We start from the raw sequence: 13,799 nt of genomic DNA, 5'->3' as shown, positions 1-13,799 counted from the left end.
TTGAACATGAATGACACAACAAACTCTCCTTCTCCATGCGCTCTAAAGCCGACCATAGCTACCCTCGGTAGCCATTACTCGCACCAAGAGTTCATAACCCCGGGGTTATGAACTCTTGCTCGCACCAATAACCACGAAGGGTTGACCCCTATCCCTTCGTTGTTTGAAATTATAGGTGTGTGTAATCATGGTAATGGCTACCAATAAGAGTACATAACCCCTCTTGCTACCGACAAGAGTCCATAACCCCCATTATCAGTGAGTCGTAAAATACCGACTCCCTGCCCATAATAATTGTTTTTACCTCTCGTCTTGATTCACCATTCCACAAACGGAACGTCGTTACTTTATTATTAGAAGACTGTATTATTACTCTTTCATTCTCATGCCAAACAGCTAACTCCTACTAAAACAAGAATGACCAAAAACTAGTGACCTGCACCACCGAGGCAGGAACCTAAAACTCTCACACACCAAGGAAAACAAGCCCCCTCTACGCCTACGGATCACGGACTACAATCCCGATCCTAGCGTAGCGGCAAATGATACATACTAGTACAAGTCGATGACAAAAGCGGTGCCGGTGTTAGGTGACAGCTGCATACGAATGCATGAAAGGGGTCAGACAGTTCATGTATCATGTGTACCGGCAGTTGTAACTGGAGCCGACTGAAAGTCAATACATCAATAGCAGTGTTAGTCATACATGAAGCCCAGACTACAGAAAGTGTAGCAGTGGATACAAAGTAAGTTGCATACGACGGGTGTTGCTTGTCGCCAACGTCGCCTACGGGGGCAACATCCTCTCCCCAGTGACGATTTATCCGTCACTAACACAACGGACGTCTAGCACGCAGAGCTTGGCTACCGGCCGGCGGAACACACCAGTCTGCGTCTTGACATCTGCTACCCGCACCAGGCCGTCTCTGCCGGGATAGGTCGCCGTCACTATCCCCTTCGGCCATGTGTTCCTCACTGCGTTGTCGTCGGCGATGACCACCACATCACCTACTTCCACCTTCTTCTCTGTTCTTCCGTGCCATTTGGTTCGCCGGGCTAGCGTTGGCAAGTACTCCTTAATCCAGCGACGCCAGAAATGGTCTGCTAGCACTTGCACGATGCGCCACTGCCGGCGCAGATGTAGGTCATCACCACTGAATACTCCGGGCACTGGTGCTGCTGATGGCGTCCCTAGGAGGAAGTGGTTCGGCGTCAGGCTGTTGTCGTCAGTTGGGTCAGAGGACACATGTGTGAGCGGCCGGCTGTTGAGTATCGCCTCAACCTCTGTAAGAAGCGTGATGAGTGTATCCTCACGCGGAGCACGTTCCTTGAGCACGGCTCTCAGGGCGGTTTTCACGGACCTCACTAGTCGCTCCCACGCTCCCCCCATGTGCGGGGCTGCCGGAGGATTGAACTCCCACTTGATTCCTCTCGGTATGAGCTCAGCTGTGAGGCGTGTCTGGTCCAGCTGGTCCAACGATTCCTTGAGTTCTCTTGCTGCACCTCGTAGGTTGGTGCCGTTGTCCGAGTAGATAACTCCAGGGCACCCTCTGCGACTGATCAACCGGCGAATTGCCATGATGGTACAGTCTGTTGTCAAGTCGTGTGACAGCTCCAGGTGTACAGCTCGGGTCGTAAGGCAGGTGAATATCACGCCGTACCGCTTCTCGTGACGTCGTCCGATAGTGACTGTCAGTGGCCCGAAATAGTCCATGCCGCAATGTGTGAACGGGCGGATGAACGTGACAACGCGTGCGTCGGGAATCTGTCCCATCTGAGGTGGTGTTGGCTGCGCGCGTTCATTTTTACACTGCTGGCATACAGTCCAGGTACGGCGGACGGCTGTGCGTAGTTTCAAGACCCAATACGTCTGGCGGACGTCGTTTGCCACACTGTCCTGACCATGGTGTCCATGCCAGACATGGTACTGCTGAAGGAGCATCTGTGTGAATGGGTGCGACGGGTCCAGGATGACGGGCTCGGGCGTCAGTGGACTTCCGGGTGGTGCACTTCGAATTCGGCCATGCATTCTCACCACACCGTCGCTATCTAGCACAGGTGAGAGGTCTCGAAGTTTGCTGCTGCTGCTCACATTGCTGTGCTTCTGCAGGTCGCCAATTTCCTCCCGGAAGCTGTCTTGCTGTGCTTTCTTCCACCACAGCTTCTGGGCCTGCTGGTACTCCGATGGCAGCAACTCAGTGCAAGTGACTGTGGGCTTGCTTGATGCTTTCGCACGCAGGTTGTTGACGTATCTGACGATCCATGCTGTCGTTCTCATCAGCCGAATCCAGGATGAGAAGCGGCTGATATCTGGCAGGGCTAGCTGCGCTTCTTTGGTGACTACCGCAGTAAACTCTGCCTTCATCTCGGCTTGGTCGTCGCTGGTGGTAGTGTCTTGCCCAGGATTCTCTACTGGCCACTCAGACTCTGGCTTGGTCAGAAACTCAGGACCATTCGTCCAGATGTGCTGCGCTGCTGATATCTCGGATGGGGCTCTGGTTGCTGCATCTGCTGGGTTGCTGTGTGTCGGGACCCACCGCCATTGCGATACATCAGTGAGCTCCTCAATCTCTCCGATACGATGTGCTACGAATGGCTTGAATCGCCGGGCGTCTGCTCTGATCCATCGTAGGACAGTCATAGAGTCACTCCAGAGCACGATGCGGTCGATAGGTAGATCATGCTCTTTCCGGACGGTGTCGGCCATTCTGCTGGCCATCAGTGCAGCTTGCAGCTCCAGCCGCGGTATGGATACAGGTTTCAGTGGTGCAACACGGGATTTGCCAAACACGAATGCGACTCTGGTGCTGCCGTCAGGTAGCGATAGCCTGAAGTAGGCTGCTGCGGCGAATGCCGACTCACTGGCGTCTCCGAACACGTGAAGCTCCAGGTCCTTTCTGTCCGCAATAGCCGTGCAGTAGCAACGCGGAATTGACCTGCTTCCGAGGTTGTGCACTCCCGTCCACCAGTCCGTCCATCTTTGGACGAGAGGTCCTGGTAGGGGCTCGTCCCATCCGACGCCTGTGCGCCAAATGTCTTGTAGCAGAATGCGAGCCGACGTGGTGTAGTAGGTGAAGAAACCAAGGGGGTCGAACACAGACATCAGCTTGCGTAGGACTTCACGTTTTGTCACTTCTGTTGTGTTGCTTTGCTCCAGTCTACGGCTCAGACTAAAGCCGAACGCGTCTTCCCGTGGCAACCACTTCAGACCGAGTGTCTTCTCCACTACAGTCTCGTTGTCGCTGCTAATAGTGACTACCGATGGTGAGCATATATCTGGGGGTACGGCAGCAAGAGCATCAGGTGAGTTGCTGACCCAGCCTCTGATGGAGAAGCCTCCGGCTTCCTGGATTTGACTCACTTCCTTGATCCGTTGGGCTGCTTCTTCTGCCGTCGGCGTCGAGTCGAAGTAGTCGTCCATGTAGTGCTTGTCATGGATTGCAGTAACCGCATCTGGCGCGCTGTGCCGGAATTCGTCTGCATTTCTTCGCATTACATACTGGGCTGATGCTGGCGAACATACAGCGCCGAATGTCATGGCTCTCATCTGGTAGACATCAGGTTCACGGTCTCTGTCACTGCCTCGCCAAAGGAACCGCTGTGCAGGCTGATCGTCAGGTCGGATGTGCACTTGGTGAAACATCTGTCGGATATCCCCTCCGAACCCCACGCGGTGTTGTCTGAACTTGAACAGCACACTGGTGAGAGGGTTGAGATAGTCGGGGCCCGGCAGCAGGGCATCGTTGAGGCTGACACCGTGGCTTGGCGCAGCTGCATCAAATACTAGGCGCAGCTTGCCTGGCTTGTTGGGGTTTGTCACTCCAAAATGTGGCAGGTACCACGCTCTCTGAGAAGGCATCTGGAGCTGGGAGGGTGTGAGCTTGGTGGCGTATCCGTCGTCAATATACTGTGCAATCTTGGCGCAGTACGCTTCAGAGAATGCAGGGTTCCTGTCCATCTTGCGTTCAATGGACAGGAGGCGGCGCGTTGCTGACGTTTTACTCTCCGGTAGGCTTACGTCAGCGTCTCTCCACAGCAAGCCGGTCTCCCATCGTTCCCCGATACGTCTCGTGGTGGATTCCAGGATCCTTTCCGCCTTCGCTTCCTGTCGCGAGCGTATTTTCTCGCTGCGGACTTGTACACCAAACGATTCTGTGGTGAAGTAGTGCTTCACCTGCTGGTGGAGGCCGATATCCGTGTCCTCGGCGCTGCCTTCTTCTGCCGTGCCGTCAAGTCGGGCATGCAGTACCTGATCAGCGCCACCGAGTTGGCCGTGTATCGACCACCCCAGCTTGCACCGGCTCAGTGTGGGTGCGTTGGGTGGGCCCTCGATCGTCTCCCTGGGCAAGATAACATGGCAGTTGTCCTGGCCAATCAGCAAGCGCGGCTTCTTTGTCGCGCTGAGAGGGATGTCTGCGCTGCTCACGTGTTGCCAACGCTGTCGCTGATGGTTGATGTCGACATGCTGGGCTGGTAGGTGCAGCTCACGCACAGTCCGGGCCGACAGCTGGAGGTCTCCGTCCTGACCGCTCACGGTGATTGTGACCTCCCTGGAGTCAGGATCTTGCTGGCACATATCGTTCGTCCATGCTAGCGTCAATGGCCTACATGGCCCTTCTGCGCCCACCTGCTTTGCGATGTCTGAATCCAGCAGGGTGACCGTTGATGCTTCATCCAGTAGTGCTGCCGTGTTCACCACACCTTTCGGTCCGCGGATTGCTACCGGCACTGTCCTCAGGACGACTCTGCTTTGCTGCTGGGCGCTAGCTAGGTTCGTGCGTTCGACATCGTCCTTCCTCTTTGGTGGGTGCAGCATCGGATGGTGAAGCCGGTCACAGCCATCCTTCTTACAGGGCGTACTGTCAGGGCACTCTCTAGTGCGGTGGCCCTGGACAAGGCAGGTGAAGCATCGTCGTTCTGTCTTGACCCATCTCCAGCGTTCGTTGCTCGTCTTGCGTGCGAATTCTCGGCACTCAGCCACCTTGTGGCCTGCCCGTCCGCAGAAGTCGCACTTTCTCTCGCTGGCCACGAAGGCAGTCTGCCGCTGGCCGCTCTGTCGAGCAGTCGGTGGCGGCTTCATATTGCTGCCTGTTGACACACACTTTGCTGCCGTCGTGTCGAGTCTCCGAACACAACAGAGCGCATCTGCTCTCTTTGCGAGCCACTCTGCCAGTGTTTTCATCGTCACTGGATCTTTGCACTCTGCTACGTGCTCTCCCCATTGACGGGTCAAGCTGCTTGGTAGTTTCTGGACGATCTCCTGGCGGAGCTGTGGGTTAGCTAAGTGGCCTGTGCTCTTGAGGAGCTCCATGGTCGACACCAAGTTGCTAACCGAGTTCGCCAAGTCAATAAGCTGCTCGAAGTCGTCGTCTCGCAACTTAGGCATGGTCTTGACCTGGGCAATCATGGACTGGACCACATGGTCCGGCTGGCCGAACCGCATCTGGAGAGTGTGCATCACTCGATCAATGTTGTCCGGTACGACGAGCATTGACTTCACACTGTCCAAAGCCTTTCCCTTCAAGGCTCTCTGCAGACGGGTCATGTTCTCCTGGTTGGAGAAACCACACTCTGCAGTGGAGGCCGTAAACGTCCGGTTGAACATTGGCCATGCTGTCGGATCACCGTTGAAGGCCGGCAGGTCTTTTGTGGCTGATTGTCTAGCCATCATTCTCCGCAGGTCCTTGTCCGAGGTGTTCTGGTGGGCTGGAGTGGTCGCCCTTGGTGGCGTCAGCTTATCCGACAATACCTGGGCCAGCTGTGACACTGCTGATGCAACAGCTGTCTGTATGCTGTCACCTGATGTGGCCTGCGTCTGCAGGCTAGCAGGACCATCAGTACTTGCTGGTCGTTTCGGGGGTCCATCGTCACGGCACCCTGCTCCCGCGCTCTTGGACGAAGGTAGATCGCATGTGGGGGTGTCAGCACCGGCCGCACCACGTGGCTCACTTTGCGCTTTGGTCTGCAGCTCGCACCTTTCCCGGTTGGAAGGTGCCATGTCCACCTGCATGACTGCTAGTTGAGCTCTGGTCTCCTCCAGCTCGTACTCTAGATTCTGCACTTGGTCCTCCAGGTCGCATGACGTGCTGGTGAGCTGGCTGATGCGATGGTCTCTGGCTACCAAGTCACTTTGGAGACGGTCGTTGCTTGCTTCGGCCTTGGCAAGATCTCCCTCCAGGGACTTGATCACCTGCACCTGGTCAGCATGCCTCGCGTCTTCCTGGAAGCTCCGCTGCTTCAGGGTTGCAATCGTCTGTTGCTGTAGCTGGAGTTCGTCTTTCAGTCGTCTTTTTTCTTCAAGCTCCACAGTGAGCTTGTCGTCATAGGCTCGCTCAATGGAGCCAGTGTTCTGTCGGCATAACTTCAGCTGCCCCTCCAACTCCTGGATCCTTATCTCCGCAGCACACAGAGGCTGCACAAGGCTGGTGGCTGGAATTACCGCTGGAGTAGCCGCGTCATGTGGGTCACTGTCCGTGTACCCCTGGGCTGGCATGACACTTTGAGTCACTTCGACCTCCTCGTGCTGTGGGTACTGTTCTGCGTCTTGAGCAGATACTGGTTCTTCACCGTCCCTCACGAAGTAGTGTGACTCCTGCATGTCCATTGCCCTCTCGCTGTGGCCGTAGTCGAGCACGGGTGCTGCTGTGCCTCCGTTGTCGACCTCCTCGTCGGCCTGAATCGCCGCCAGGTCCGCGGCGAGCTGGAGATTGGAGAGTCTCTTCTCGCTTTCCAGCCTATGGCTTCTCGCCTCCTCTTCAAGTGCAGCCACACGCTGCGCTGCCACCAGCTCCGCTTTCCGCTTCCTGGCTTCAGCAGCACTGCTCGAAGAGCGTCGAGAAACACTCGAGAATCGGCTCAGTGTCGAGGAGGAGATACTTTCGGTTTCCTCCGCGACGCTGCCTGCGACAACGTTACTGATATTGTCGCTCCTGCTGCAACAAGTCGGCTTCACTTTCCGGCCTTTGGTCTCACGTTGAGATCGCCTGACCTGTTCACTGTGCCGCTTGTCGACGTCCATTATCTTTCCGTCCGGCTGGTTCGAATCCGGCTCTCGAAGGACCAATGTTTTTACCTCTCGTCTTGATTCACCATTCCACAAACGGAACGTCGTTACTTTATTATTAGAAGACTGTATTATTACTCTTTCATTCTCATGCCAAACAGCTAACTCCTACTAAAACAAGAATGACCAAAAACTAGTGACCTGCACCACCGAGGCAGGAACCTAAAACTCTCACACACCAAGGAAAACAAGCCCCCTCTACGCCTACGGATCACGGACTACAATCCCGATCCTAGCGTAGCGGCAAATGATACATACTAGTACAAGTCGATGACAAAAGCGGTGCCGGTGTTAGGTGACAGCTGCATACGAATGCATGAAAGGGGTCAGACAGTTCATGTATCATGTGTACCGGCAGTTGTAACTGGAGCCGACTGAAAGTCAATACATCAATAGCAGTGTTAGTCATACATGAAGCCCAGACTACAGAAAGTGTAGCAGTGGATACAAAGTAAGTTTAGGGTTCACGGCTTGCCACTAAAAGCACCCGTCACGTGCGCCTCCATTTTGGATTATGGACGCGCGCTACAGGCCGCGACAGCGCCTATCGAAGTAAAAAAATATCGACTCGAAGTCTAGCCGGAGAGCGTACATTTTGTAATTTTTTCCTTGGCTTCAGTGGCTTCACTTCACTCGGGCTTTGCATTTTTCTGACTGACCTGGACTTGATGATGGCGGCGGTGGCGGTCTTGGCGAAAGATCCAGTTCCATCTGAGACACTCTGTCGTCTTTTCTTATCTGCTGAGGTTCTGGCAAAGCGCAGCTGCATCGAACCCGACTAGATGTAGCTGCACGCATCCTTTGTTTGCCCTGCAAATCTCGATCTGTTGCTCTTCTTGCTGTTTGGCCGCTGATGCCATGGAAGAAAATATTCTTCCTGTAAAGAGGCCGAAACTGAGCTAGGGCACGTCAAGATATGTAGGGTATACAAAGAAAAAGAAATGTCATGGTCGTTTCAGCAGCTCACGACAGCCAACACGCTCCATCGTCGGGATTGGAAGTATCCAGCACGGCTGTTCCGAGCGCTGCTGCTCTTGTTATTCTTCTTCTTCAGAAATTCTCCACACCTTGTCGGCCAAAGTACGCGCGCGTGCACGGAAAATAGATGCGCTGAGCCGTTTCTTGTTCGATTTTGACAAATAATGGCTTGTTGTTTTGCTCTCGACCTTGGCTATCCTTCTACCGTTCAGTATTTTACGGAAACGCAACGGCTCCCCCTGTTTTTTTAGCCGAACTTTGGCCAAAGTTACTGGAAAACCCGGAACTCGTTTGAAAAAATACGAACGGTGGAAGTCTTGGAACGTCTTTCGTGCGTGTGGATTCAAAAATTCAGGCAGTTTGAGCCAACCGTAATGAATCCCGTAGAGTTGAAAGTGAGTGATATTGATGGGAAAATGCGATTTGAGCACTGACCGATTGTGTGGGACAGTATATGAGCCGTCAGATGAGAAAACAGACCTTATCACAAAAAAGTCATATTTTTGTTTGTGGTACTATCTGATTGCCAGGAGCACCAGGAATCGTATGCAGAAAACTAGAGTTGATTTGGACCAGGGAAAGCAAAGTTATAGCCTCCACAGTAGGAGACCATTACAAATTGCACCTCAATTTTGGGTGCAATACCAACAATTGTTTCACCTACTTTGGATAATATTTTCTGTTTCCTTTGACCGATTTCCACAAACTTGGGCTTTCTGGAAAGCTCTGGCGACAAGCAACTCGTTGGGCCCAAATCCGATAGCAAATAAAGCACAGCTCCAGCGCATCAAGCTGCAGACATCGCTTCAGCGCTAGACTTGCGCCGTCACACGAAAATCGCTCGCCATTTCCATCTCCATTATCCCAGGACGCCCAATTTTTTTCGTGAAGATGCAGTGAGAGCTTCCAAGACGTCTGAGCCTGTTGCCGAGATCGTAGATCGCTTGAAAAGGGGGAAACCCCAGGTCTGGAGCGTTTGACTCGCGTGTAGAAATGCAAAGTGCCGTGACGTATCTTGCAGGCTTCGCATCTCGGGAACGCAGCATCGTGCCGCGATCGCGCTTGCTGCATTGGATTCCTTGGAGTTTTCTCTTCGATTTACATACTTGGATTGTCTTGAAAGACCGATATTTGACTGAAATACGACGGTTTGTAGCTTGGTTGTCCAGACGCACCAGTGGGTAAACTCGCCTACTTTCAAGTGCACTTTTCTGCACTGTACAGATTTTGCGATAAGGTCTGTTTTCTCATCTGACGGCTCATATGTGTTCCGGCCCGTCCGTCGATTCTGCCCATCCTAAGATGGGCAGGTGCCCATCTTAGGATGGGTTGAGGGGGTGCCCATCCTAGGATGGGATAGGTTCGATTGATGGAGATCCGGTTTTTTCGTTTTCCCGCCGAAAACGTGCTTTTATAAATTATTAATTTATAAACGTGGTTTATATTATACTTTTTTTTTCTTTCTTTTTTGGGAGGGTGGATCAGAAGTACAGTAGACGTAGACATTACTAGTCCGGACGAGTCAGAGCGAGGGCGATTCACGGCTTGGTCTGGAACGTAAACATTTTTCCGAAAGCAAGCTTCTTCTCCAAAATTCGAAATTTCCTTCCAAAAATGCCGTCGTCCTTGACCTCGAAGCTGAATGTTGTTAGGATAGAAAATTAGCGAAGATGTAGCCGACCCATTCTGGCGAGCCGTGTGCCCTCTGGATATGCAGTTGTTCGCCATGGTCAACAATCTTCTTCTCCTTCGTTCGTACTTTCACTTTCCTGACCACGAATACAAGCGGTACCCATGCTCAGGTTAGTGTTTATTTGTCTGTCTATGCACATACATGTAATACAATGTACTGTTCGTGCTGCAGGCACTGGCCGATCATGGAAATAGAGGAAGCAGCCAGCTTTCTTTGAATTCTCGTGCTTTCAACAAAAAATATGTACACGCTTTCCTTGGCTCCTCTTTCCCACCGCCACCATGCATGCACAATCGAGCTTGCTTTAATGCCCTGCAGTGCAGAATGCTCCCACCACCGCAACCGCCGCCACCACCACCAGCAGCACCACCACCACCACCACTATGACCACCACCACCACCACCACCGTGACCACCACTATAGAAGCATTGTCGTGCACGGCACGTCTGCAAGAGAAATTAATAGTATGCCAGTGCTGTAATGCCCTGCAGTGCAGTGTGCTCCCGCCGCCACCACTATGGAAGCATTGTCACGCACTGTACATCGATCCACACGAGAACATATGCCAGTGACTTAGGGTGCGTTCTTAAATCCTCTCGGAAAAGTTGGAGACTCTCCGAAAAGTTCGAGAGCTGTTCTTTTATCCTCTCCGAATTTTAGGAGGCTCTCCAAAGCTCTCCAAGCTTCAGAGGTGGTTGAAACTTGGAGATTCCCGCGGTTTGGGATCAGCGCATGCGAACTAGGCTAAAAGCCACGTGTTGATCATGAGTGTACGCATTTCCCTTTTCGCATACGCACAGCGCATACTATATTCGTGGCACTCAAGATCGCGGCCCCTTTGGCGCTTCATTTTGCTTGACATCTGCAAAATATCTCCGAATTCTTCGAGACCCGTTCTTGAAGAATCCCAGTTTCTTCGACTTCTCTTTTCTTCTTCTCCTAGAAGCTAGAGAATTTAAGAACGCACCCTTACTAGCACCTCCATGCTGCATGCGGACCATTTCGTGAAAATTATCGATAATGCTGGATAGCTCCTTAGGGTGCGTTCTTATATTCTCTAGCTTCTAGAAGAAGAAGAAAAGAGAAGTCGAAGAAACTGGGATTACTCAAGAACGGGTCTCGAAGAATTCGGAGATATTTTGCACATGTCAAGCAAAATGAAGCGTCAAAGCGTCTTGAGTGACGAATGTATGTGCGTATGCGAAAAGGGAAATGCGTACACTCATGACGAACACGTGGCTTTTAGTCGTAGTTCGCATGCGCTGATCCCAAACCGCGGGAATCTCCAAGTTTCAACCACCTCTGAAGCTTGGAGAGCTTGGAGAGCTTTGGAGAGCCTCCTAAAAGTCGGAGAGGATATAAGAACAGCTCTCGAACTTTTCGGAGAGTCTCCAACTTTTCCGAGAGGATTTAAGAACGCACCCTTAGTCTATGCAATAAAATAGTTGTTTTCTTCGCACAGTACCGTTGAAACAATATCCGGCCAGGTTTGTACCGAACATTTTTTCGAAAGGTAATTTCTCAAATGTTGCCTTGAGTACATTCTCAGCAACATAGCGGGCCAGTTTCAAATAATTGGACTGCAAACTTGCATCGCTGGTTGTTGCAGCTCCATCACAGGTCGTATCACAGGAAATTGAGTCCAGCTCCACTTCTAGGTTGGGTGACACGTGATGGGCATCACTTCCTGCATGCTGGTGCATGTGACTCAAGAGCTCTGGCTGGCAAGCAGTTTTAGACTGCAGGTGCAATACAAGATTTTTCTGCGATGTGCTATGCATTGTGCATTGCATTTCTCGAGAGACACTTCACGCTATGTGAAAAAAAGAATTTCGCTCGATGTGGTATTGTGCATCGTGCAGTGCAACTTTCCCACAAAACTGGACTCAAAGCACCTTATAGCTGTGGTTTACAGCAAAGCTTTTCCTATTTGCGACTCTTGGTTTAATGGCTGCAGTAGCATGCATGTGCCTGGTGATAGTGTTGCAATGGATCATAGTGAGGGTGTAGCAGTACTTGTGCACTGATAGTTGGTAATGGCATGAGTACATAACCAAGAGTGGGTAACTCGATGATCCCTCTGCCCACGGCAGAAAGTTTCATCACTTCGGTTTTTGTGGGCCATTGGGCTCACTAATACCATCATGCATAGCCAGAGATCAAAACTTGTACATCACAGCTACGGTAGTTGAAGCAGAACAATGAACTGTGGATCCATGCCTACTGAACCTGATGAAACACTCTATCTACATGGCACATGTAGAAATATATGCGCGCTTGCTCATAATCATTGGATTTCGAAGCCGATCGTACCTTATGTTAGTAGTTGCACATTCTTAGCAGTTATGTAGTTTGATCATAACGTTACGATAGATTATCAATACTGGTGGAAACGTTATGCTGGTTGCATATTTTGTACCCGGTGTGCCATGACCAGGCATGCTAATTCATCGGATATTAGCAAGTTTGCCTGGCTGCTGGGTGTTGTATCTTAGCTTCACTGTACTACAAATACGATAGGCTTAGTTTTCCTAAATTGCTTCTTTATAACATTCAGTTTGTTTTGCTGCAATCTTTTCACGTGTTTTGCAGGATTGTCGCCAGGGTGAATACCATTATCATGAGCGAAGGTCTCTGAGAACCCATGTCTGAAAGCTGGTCATGTTGGCCCAACGATGACTTTCATTGCCTGTATCCGCCGCCTTCATACTGGAATGAACTGGAACATGTTCCCTCTCTGTTTCTCATGTGGAAGGACGGAACAGATTGTTTGTCTGTCTCTGTGGATCACCAAAGGCTGAACAGTACAGTTGGAAGAATATTGGATCTCACGAAGTGACTGAATCTGAAGCCGCTGATATGCATCTGTACAGCGCTTTCTTTCTGAGATTTGCTTCAAGGCAGGTTATTGTGTACAATTTTGTCCACAGTATTCCTATATTTGCCAAACGTATTTCTCTAGACTGATAGTATTGTGACTACACACTCGCAATGATCTCTCCATCATCAGTCTTTCGCAATGATGTGGCTCACTGATGACAGCATGCATAGCCATAGATCAAATGAGCAGCTAAGGTAGTTGAAGCAGAAGAATGGATCAATGCATCCTGAACCTGGTGTACTGCCTATATGCACTCTCAGTAGTATTTGTAACGTGTTAACTATGAAGTATCAACATTGCTTCTCTTCGATGTGGGTGGTGTGAGTGATGTCAGATGGTCTGTACTGCCATGGCCGATGGTGTTCACTGGAAGATGTTGGGTTGGGCCATTGTGCCCTCTTGCAATATGCTGTTGCAGCCTGAAGGCAATGAAAAAGTTCGAATGCTGATCTGCTTTCAAGCGTAGAATGTCACATTATGTGCATTACATATTTGCATGATTATGTTTTGTACTGGAGTGTGAATGTGCGGCAAGGGCATGCACATGTAAGTATATCGCACTGCAAACAGCCTAAGAGTTCACGTGGTATGTGATAAGTACACTTTTGGAAAGTGCGTGCACAGTCGAATCATGTAATGTTAAAACAGCCTTCGTGCTCCTCCCTGAATGGCTGCACAAGTAGAAATCTCCGTCTTCCTTTGCTTCTTTTTGCTTGAGCTGGCATGGTGGTCGTAGAGTTGGAAATTGTCAAGTATGATAACAATCGTTGTTTGGTCTGGAGACAAGAATGCATTTGGATATTTGTCCCAGGACTGCATGGCTTCCCAAACTGCATGTTGAATGCCATAAATGATTATTGTTCGGTTCAAGAAAGGACTCGTGGGTTTGTCTGGCTATTGTGAGCTCTCGCTAGTCCATTTCCATAGCACTTGCTCTGGATTCACTCGCTGGAATATTCTCCAGTATAGAACAAGAAGTTTAGAAAACCTACTGGTGATATTAGTACCGGTATGTTAGACTAGTTTCTCCGCACTGTACCGCAGTTTTTGTTATCACACACATGTGGGTTATATAGTTTATCTACAATCCAGCATGATGTTCTTCCAAGAACGCCCCCGACCTAGGCCCTCGGAACGACGTTCTTGGGTGTGCAACATCACGTATAGTTCTAAATCGTAGAATT

The 13,799-nt window shown here is 50.9% G+C and overlaps 1 protein-coding gene and 1 long non-coding RNA gene across 2 annotated transcripts; one reads left to right on the top strand and one right to left on the bottom strand.

Moving 5' to 3' along the window:
• Positions 1–820: 820 nt before the first annotated feature.
• On the bottom strand, positions 821–7,018 carry LOC135813518 (uncharacterized). The gene has a single exon (XM_065326611.1). It carries the CDS (start codon positions 7,016–7,018, stop codon positions 821–823), a length of 6,198 nt encoding a protein of 2,065 aa, XP_065182683.1.
• A 2,555-nt stretch (positions 7,019–9,573) lies between these two features.
• On the top strand, positions 9,574–12,923 carry LOC135813702 (uncharacterized). The gene is made up of 2 exons (XR_010553095.1): positions 9,574–9,843; positions 12,327–12,923. It is a non-coding gene; the product is annotated as an uncharacterized LOC135813702 (long non-coding RNA).
• Positions 12,924–13,799: the final 876 nt, after the last annotated feature.

Source organism: Sycon ciliatum, chromosome 4 (genome assembly GCF_964019385.1).
Source record: "Sycon ciliatum chromosome 4, ocSycCili1.1, whole genome shotgun sequence".
Lineage (NCBI taxonomy): Eukaryota > Metazoa > Porifera > Calcarea > Leucosolenida > Sycettidae > Sycon > Sycon ciliatum.
The sequence above is the reverse complement of the archived record's forward strand: the minus strand, read 5'-3'. Positions and strand labels throughout refer to the sequence as shown.

What these genes read in the sequence shown, in the direction of transcription:
- LOC135813518 (XM_065326611.1), bottom strand. Translation starts at nt 7,018, where the DNA reads ATGGACGTCGACAAGCGGCACAGTGAACAGGTCAGGCGATCTCAACGT.